At 39.5% G+C, this 9,207-nt stretch overlaps 1 protein-coding gene across 1 annotated transcript in view; it reads right to left on the bottom strand.

Moving 5' to 3' along the window:
- Positions 1–9,207, bottom strand: part of PPP6C (protein phosphatase 6, catalytic subunit) — a 23,620-nt gene that overhangs the window by 4,876 nt on the left and 9,537 nt on the right. Inside the window, exons 2-4 of the mRNA XM_006768569.2 lie at positions 5,986–6,081; positions 1,865–1,930; positions 477–618 (exon numbers count right to left, since the gene is read on the bottom strand). Coding sequence (XP_006768632.1) covers positions 477–618; positions 1,865–1,930; positions 5,986–6,081 — 304 coding nt within the window. The remainder of the gene's footprint in view (positions 1–476; positions 619–1,864; positions 1,931–5,985; positions 6,082–9,207) is intronic.

Genomic DNA, 9,207 nt, shown 5'->3' with positions numbered 1-9,207 from the left:
AAGCAAGTGTGATCCCATTTTTAGTGTGGTGTGTATGCACACACAAATATGTACACACATGTGTGTGTGTGTGTGTGTGTGTGTGTATATATATATATAAAATAAATTCTCAAACTTGAATATGCAGAACATTCAGCTTTGACAACTTCAAGGGTCCCATCCCAAAAGTTCTACATGGGGGCCCAGCGATCTGCATTTCTAATAAGCACCCCAGATGATTCCAGTAAGGTAAACTAAGAACAGTGCTTTGAGGCACTGATCTAGAAAGATGCATACCAAAAATTTAAGAACGGTTCTCTCTCCATGGTAACATTTCTCATTCATTGGGGGAAGAGAGAAAGTTAAAGGGCAAGAAAGTAGAAAAAGAGTATCTGTATTTTCTAAATTTACTATAAAGCACATGTATGACTTCTGTGTTGTCTCCCCAAAGAGGAATGTAAAATAATGTTCAGAATCAGAGAAACAGAAGGTCTTACCATAAAATCCATAAACTTGTGTTATCTGTCTACTCTCATGATTTCCTCGCAAAAGTGTAATACGATCAGGCCATTTAGCCTTTAGTGCAAGAAGGTAAGTGAAGGTCTCCAAACTATAGTAACCTCTGTCTACAAAATCACCCTGTAAAGTAAAGGATTACAGTTACAAACAATACAATGGCAACAATATATTTTAAAAATTATACCAAAGTGCACAAAAATCAGAGACACAGCCCAAAATAACAAAAATGAAGAGATACATACTGAAATATTTGGAAATTGAGTTTTAACAAAAACTTCCAATGGAAGTAAATAGGCTGTTTTTACTAGTGTTTGTGTTAGTCCACAATTCAGGAGGCCTACACATACCTGCAGTACAATTCTTCAATGATTTTTTCCTGCAAAACCACCATTTTTTCAATTCTCTATTACCCACAGTAACATGTTTTAAAAAGATAATGTGTAAATCAAAAATTTTAAATAAATTTCAAAAATATCTTAACTGAATCAGAAGAGCTACCAACTTGAATAGTTTTGTTGTTTTTTGTAAAAGCAAACACCATGATTATCCTAGTAACAGTGTTCCATGTTCAGCTTTGTATTTAAGAATGGAATGTGATGGCCGAGACCGGTTTGGCTCAGTGGATAGAGCGTCAGCCTGCGGACTGAAAGGTCCCAGGTTCAATTCCGGTCGAGGGCATGTACCTGGGTTGCGGGCACACCCCCAGTAGGAGATGTGCAGGAGGCAGCTGATCGATGTACCTCTCTCATCGATGTTTCTAACTCTCTATCTCTCTCCCTTCCTCTCTGTGAATAATCAATAAAATATATTTAAAAAAAAAAGAATGGAATGTGATGACATGCTATTTACACTTCCCATTAATGTTTTACTTGGGCCAATTTTAGAACAACAAGAAAACAGCTAAAGGAATAATAGGAAAGTGCCTCAGAAACTTATAGAAGAAAGACACAGAAAAAGTAAAACAGTAACATTACATTCTGAAAGTAAGCAAATATGCATCTTCATAGCAAATGTGTCTGTGTGCATATTCATCAATCCATAGATTAATAACATAAATATGAATACTCAAAAAAGTTTGATAAAATAACAATAAATTAAAGATTTATGCCTTAAACCAATGGTTCTAGGATATTTTTCTTCCCAACCATTACTGAGGGCTACAACCCATTCTTATGTATTCAGCAGTTTACTAAAGCGATTATTCTCAACTAAAGGACACAGAAAAATGTAGAAAGGTATAGAATCACCTTTTTAGATATTTAAATAGTCATTATCACATGTAATAAAATTATCATGTAATTTACATGTAATAAGACAGATCTTTTTCCTTTCTAAATAAGTACTGATGTCACTGGTTTTTACATACCATAAATATGTAGTTTGTGTCAGGAACCTGACCTCCAGTTCTGAATAGTTCACAAAGGTCATAAAACTATAAAAGAAAGGCAATATATGTTGATTACAAATTCCTATGAAGGAGTAAAATAATAAAACTGAGAGCAAAATGTGTAAAGAAGCAGTTAATTATGAGAACTTCAAATACTAACAATAAAAAGAAAAAAGTATAAGCGAAGTTGCCAAGCACACAGCTCCCAAGCCTTAAAAAAAGGAAAGCATTAAAATAAATCTCAGTTATCATTAAAGTCATTCCTAGATCATTAATGTTATAGGCCTCCCTCTTAAATTTCTTTCATACATCTATCTCTTCAACTATTACTTGAGAATCTGAAATCATTTACCAGTTACATAACTTGTCAATAAGCTCACCTAACCATCCCATCACATATTCAACATCTATTTCAATGAGATAAAGATAAGGAAAGAAGTGGGTAAAATTTCTTTCAGAGAATAAACTTACACGATACAGTACAGGTCAACCTACCTTCCTACAGTATACTGTTGATGTGGACCCTCAGCCCCCGTAAATGTAGAATGTCTTCTCGATAATTAGTAAAAAGTAACTGCATATTTCACCTAATTCTATTTGACTAAAAATTGGTAAATGGCAAACTACACATTTGATAACTCTAGTCTACTAGATCCCCTAATCTAATTCTTAAAGAAAACCAGTTTTTCTATAATAAACTATACCTACCACAACTAATATTTTCCAACACATTTATTTTTTAAACTTGAAAATAAATCACTAATAAGTATTAAATTTCTAATGGTTAAAACTGTACAGGAATCTTAGTAACAGTGAACAAAACTGACATTTAAATATTAACTACTGAAATAAAGCATTCCCCCCTTGTAACTGTTTCATAAGTCTTAAGCAGCTAATTTTAACCTTGAGGAGGCAGCCAATCAATGATTCTCCCTCATCATTGATGATTCATTCTCTCTCCCCCTTCCTTTCTGAAATCAATAAAAATATATTTTAAAAAAAAGAACTTATAAGCTAGATGAAGTGATACACACACACACACTAGAGGCCCGGTGCATGAAAATTCATGCACTGGAGGGGGTGTCCCTCAACCCGGCCTGCCCCCTCTCACAGTCCGGGGGCCCTCAGGGGTGGGAGCCGACCTGGCAATCAGGGGAAGGCAACGCCCCCATCACACCTCTGTTGCCACTGCCAGCAGCGTAAACCTCGGCCGGCTCTGGTTACCTGAGCCTTGGCGGCCCTGGGTGGCTAGGGGACTGAGGGGACTGGGGGACTTCGGAGGCAGGCGGACTGCAAGGTCCCGGGGGAGAAATAGAAACATCAATGATGACAGAAAAATCATTGATCAGCTGCCTCCTGCATACCCCCTACTGGGGATCGAGCCCGCAACCAGGGCATGTGCCTTTGACTGGAACTGAACCTGGGACCCTTCAGTCCACAGGTCGACACTCTATTCACTGAGACAAACGGGTTAGGGGCTAGGGCTGAAGTGGCTTTTTAAACAGGCTGTACATAGCCCAGTCAGGATTTAAAACCAACTCTCTGACACTGAAGTCCACCATCTACTCACTAGATTACACTGCTTCAATGCTTCTCAGGAGTACAGTTGCCATTCGTATCTGCAGATTCCCAGACTCTTATTGCAGACTCATCCCCATTCAACCAGCAGCATATCAAAAATATTTGGGAACAGGGAACGTTATGTTTCTGTTGACATGTACCATGTATTAGGCCTATAATAATTGTAGGCCTGAACATGTGCAGAATTTTTTTCTTGTCATGATTCCTTAAACAACTATTTACATAGCATTTGCACTGTTTTAGGTATTATAAGTAATCTAGGTTTAAAGTATATGTGGGGATGTGTGTAAGTTATATGCAAATACTATGCCATTTTTGTATAAGGGACTTGAGCATCCAGGATTCTGGTATTTGTGGGAGGTCCTGGAGCCAATCTCCTGAGGATGTCGAGGGACAGCTGAATATGCTTGCCAGCATGTTTGTTTATACTTATAACCCAATCCTGCAATTCCAGAACTGGCCCAAGGGAAAGACAACTTATACTAGTCCCAAAGGACATATCTTACATTTAGTTTACTCAATCAACAGACTGTTACAAGCTCTCCAAGTCCCATGTTTTTGATTAGCAATTGTTTTAAAGGGTCAAGTACAAATGAAATAATGTTCACAGTTTGGTGGTAGTCTTAAATTAACATGGGACTACTGAGCATCCAAATGAGTTCAAATCTCTGCTCTGTCCCTTAATTGCTGTGAGAGTTTGGGCTAATTCTTCAATCTTTTAGTCTCAGTTTCCTTCTCTATAAAATGATCCAATCGTAAAGAACTCTTAAGAAAATTTTACATGGACTATGCGAAAAAGCACTTTGTTAATCTCAAAACACAAGATAAATGTTAGCAAATACTATACATTTGACTGAAGTAATACAGAAGTACAATTTTATGATTTCAATTAATTTTCGTAATCTGAAGTTGTCTCTAAGTTCCTGACATTTGATCATGACTGTAATTCACACATTGAAAAGTTCTTGATAACCCCTCAATTTAATTTTTTTATATATTATTGATTTCAGAGAGGAAGAGATAGAAATATCAATGATGAGAGAAAATCATTTATCCACTGCCTCCTGCATGCCCCACACTGGGGATCAAGCCCGCAACCTGGGCATATGTCCTGACCAAGAATCAAACTGTGACCTCCTGATTCCTAGGTCAACCACTGAGCAACATCAGCTGGGCAACCCCTCAACTTTTTTTTTTTAAGCAAATCAGATCAGTACAGTTTCTTTTATTTTTATTTATTATTTATTTTTTTGTTAATCCTCATCCGAGGATATTTTTCCATTGATTTTTAGAGAGAGTGGAAGGGAGGGGGAAAGACAGAAAGAGAAACATCAATGTGAAAGAGACACATTGATTGGTTGCCTCCTGCACACGCTCCAGACTGGGCCAGGTATGTGCCCTTGACCAGAATCGAACCCGGGACCCTTCAGTTAGTGGGCCAATGCTCTATGCACTGAGCCAAACCGGCTAGGCCAACTTTAATGTTATAAGCAGAGGAAAACGTTGCTTGGTTTATTCCAGCTCTTATGAATGTATTAAGAAACTGCTTATATTCATATCCTTTATGTTATGTAAAATAGAAATGTTTATTATAGTTTTGGAAAGACGTTACATGGAAATTTTAAGAAATTCACTCCTAAAATCTACTAATAGATCACATGTGATATAATGGGGTATCTATTTAGAAGCTGAGAACATGCAGATGTGAGATTTATTATAATCTCAACCTTCAGAGAACTGACTGAAAAGCCAAAAAGAACCCTATAGGTAGTCAAAGTAGGATTTTACTCATTGAGCAGCCGGCCCTTAACCACAATCTATTTACCCACATTTCTGCTCCTTTAAGTAGTCATATGTAAGGCAAAATTGTCAGAAGACAGTAAGTCCTGCTAGCATTCATAAATACTATATTGTTCACATGTATATCTGTCATGTAGCTCAAATTCCATTATATGCATACAGCAAGATATGAGTTTTCAGTTCATCTTTCATTTCCCTATTTTAAAAAAAAACTTTATAAACACACAGGTTTCCAACTAGGCTAAACACTGACATTAAGAATCTAAAGATGACATGTGCCCTTCTTGCCTTGAAACTCTCAAACACAAACAAAAACCCAGAAGATGAAAAAATAAATTTTAGCAGTGATTTGCTATGAAATCAAACGCCAACAATTTTCTTTCGGAACCTTTGCTATTCTCATTCCCACCAAGGAAAGCATCTCCAATTAATCATAATAACTATGAGCAGTCCACATTTGTGTTTTATATCGCCCCCTTTCCACTGAACAATAGTGCTACATTCTATTTACTTTCCAAGCATAATTTCAACAAACTCCATGAATAATTTGACCACTGCTTTTATTCACAGTAAGAGTTAACAGTCATACAGTCTGAAGTAATCTAGCCAACTACCAGCAGTTGTTTTTTATTTGTTTTTATGTGTTTTTTGCAGCATAAATGGAAATACACATGTACTATGGACAGTACAAAGCTAAAAATCTGCTTATGAAATTTTACCTGTCCGTGTATGTCTCCACACACTGTTACTGGTGTTGATACTGGCTGAACATTTGACTCTTCCAAGAGGAGGTCACAAACATAGTCACATAGCCGCTGTAAGGAGAAAAGATAAAATGCAACCTTTTACTACAATATTAAAACTAAGGATCACATGACAAAAAAACAAGAACTAATACTTAAATTGTTTGATAGGAAGCTGTTCTTTGATGATTCTGGGATTGTATATTTCCCAAAGTTTACAACCTACTACTTGCATTTTTTCAAACTCTAACTCACTTCCATGTAGCTTAAGGTTAGTTCCAAAGAACAAATATGCCATGTTTGGCCTGTGTTGTTTTTAATAGTCTTTCATTACCACTTTCTTTCTCATCTTGCCAGAATAAAGAGCACTACTCTTTTCAGGTTAGTTTCACAGAGTAGCAATTAATATTTAAAACAATTTTTTCTGCTACTGTACAATTTCAAAAATAAAACAATATAGTGATGTTTTAAAGTACCTATTTCAGGAGCTTTCCCACCTTTTTTGATTTAATATATTTTTATTTATTTCAGAGAGGAAGGGAGACGGAGAGATAGAAATATCAATGATGAGAGAATCATTGATTGGCTCCCTCCTGCATGCCACCAACTGGGGATCATGCCCACAACCTAGGCATGTGTCCTTGACTGGAATCGAACCCAGGACCCTCAAATCCACAGGTGGATGCTCTATCCACTGAGCCAAACCAGGTAGGGCTTACCCACCTTTCTTAGGTATAAATACTTGGAATATTTTTTCACGTACACTCACCAAACCTCCTCAAAGAGAATCCCACCAAAAGTATTTGTAGAGCCCTAGTCTAGGCTCACTGGATAGAGCATTGGCCTGAGGACTAAAGGGTCCTGGGTTCGATTCCAGTCAAGGGCATATGCCCAGGTTGTGCGCTAGATCCCCAGTGGGGGGCATGCAGGAGACAGCCGATCAATGATTCTCTCACCATTGATGTTTCTCTCTCTCTCTCTCCCTCTCCCTTCCTCTCTGAAAGCAGAAAAATCTATTTTAAAAAAAGTATTTGTAGAAGTGCTTTGCTGTCATTTGTACAAGAGTGGACAGTTTTCAGGCACTTGTCCTATCCACACTCTCTTTCAAATTTCACATCATTTACAAAGAGTCCTAACTTCCATTAATGAAGGTGAGAGCTCATACCATGAATACAATTTATTTTTTAATTTTGTTTTATTTCTTAAAGTATTACAAAGAGATTACATATGTCTCCTTCCCCCACCCCCGACACGAGTCAGAAGCTCCTCTCACTGTCTCTCCTGCTACTCCCTTGCGTATCATCGATGCTGGAAGTTTCTGAGAGCAGTCTGCAGGTGCTAGACATCATTCCTGAACTGGTCAACAAGAAGTTTGGCATTCTGTCTTTTATTGGGTGGCTCCTTGCTGGACAAAATCTCCAGGCGTTCTTGGTGGCTGAATATCTGGTATGCTTGCTTGGTTTCGTTTTCTACTAAGTGCACAGACTGCTTGTCTGCCGTCGCTGAGCGTCCCATGTGAGGCTGGATCTGGTAGACCTGCTTGAGCGTTTGCTGGTACAGCGGTTCCCATCGCCGGCCTAGCTGTGTCCGGCTCCGGCTTCCTCCGAACCTGATTCTGCTTGAATGTGTCCCTTATTTATGCGAGGAGTTGAAATCTACAGTTTGTTGGGTTAGGCTGCAAAAGCGCAGGTGGTTCCTTTTGTGCCACTGGCACAGCTTGGGCGGGGATGTAAATTGAGTAGGGCGGGGTCTCCAGGAATCACCAGGGCGGAGCAAAGAGCAATGGCGACTCCACGACTCCACGACTCCACGTCTCCACGTCCCCGAGTGCCGGCAAGCAGCTCCACGAGAAAGCCTCCCTCGCTCTCCCACCCGCTGCAAGGCAGTCCCGCCTCTCCCCGTAGAGGTCTGGGACCTCAGAATCCCGCCCCAAACAAACTCAGTGGATTCGAGAGTTTGTAACCCCTTCCGATTGAAAAAAACCGCGCGTGCAGTTGCAGTCCACCTGGCACGAGACTCTGTACCTCTGTTCTTGGCGCCTCTGTACATCCTACTCAGTCTCAATGCTCTTCCTTCTTTCCTTCCAGTTGTAAAGCTTCCACTGGGCCAGCTTTCCCATGGTTCTGAATGATAGCTGTTTGTCTTATAGATGGTAGTTTCAATGTTGTTGTGGGAGGCAGCACGCACAGGTCTGTACCTTATGCAGCCATCTTGGTTCTCCCATGAATACAATTTAAATGTTTCTCCCAACACATCCTCTGACACAAGCCGCCAAAGCAGCTCATCTCCCACTCTTCTTTCCAGAATGCATCTCTGGGAAAGAAAAGTTCTCTGTTTCCTGCAATGTAGACCTTTCTATTTGCTTACTCTCAGGTACTGTTGGTTACTTGTAAATTTGAGGTCCCCACTGTTCATACCCCTTTAAAAATCAATTATTAAAATGTTACCCAAATAAACCCATTATAAATTCCACCCTGAATTAAGTCAGATTGTCCTCTAAAGAGGCCTGTCCTCACCCTGCATTTACTGCCCTCCTTCCCAAACTGCACTTTAGTCATGCCCTCAACCTGTAGTAAGGGACATTGTAGAAACAGTCCTCTATAGAGCTTGTCACTGTGCAGACTATAAATAAGGTACACAGGATGCTGTGATTAAACAGTTGCCTTCAAGGAGGACCCAGGGAAGGAATGTCCCTATCAAGGATAAATGTGACTACCCGAGAAGCTTGTTTTTATCATCTTATAGACTCTGAATTTTTAAAAACATATTTTATTGATTTTTACAGAGAGGAAGGGAGAGGGATAGTTAGAAACATCGATGAGAAACATTGATCAGCTGCCTCCTGCACACCCCCAACTGGGGATGTGCCCGCAACCAAGGTACATGCCCTTGACCGGAATCGAACCTGGGACTCTTCAGTCTAGGGGCCGATGCTCTATCCACTGAGCCAAACCAGTTAGGGCAGACTCTGAATTTTTTAACTGATCAGTTCTTACTTTTCATTCGCTCCCAGAAAACTTAGGGCCTAACTAAACTCAAAGAAGTAACCTGATCATCACAGCTTTTATTTTATATAATAGAGGCCCGGTGCAAAAAAATTTGTGCACTCGGGGGGTAGGGGGGTCCCTCAGCCCGGTCTGTGCCCTCTCGCAGTCTGGGACCCCTCGGGAGATAATGCCCTGCTGGCTTATGCATGCT

The sequence above is a fragment of the Myotis davidii genome, unplaced genomic scaffold (assembly GCF_000327345.1).
Source record: "Myotis davidii unplaced genomic scaffold, ASM32734v1 scaffold142, whole genome shotgun sequence".
NCBI classification, from domain to species: Eukaryota; Metazoa; Chordata; class Mammalia; order Chiroptera; family Vespertilionidae; genus Myotis; species Myotis davidii.
This window is presented reverse-complemented; position numbering and strand designations above follow the sequence as displayed.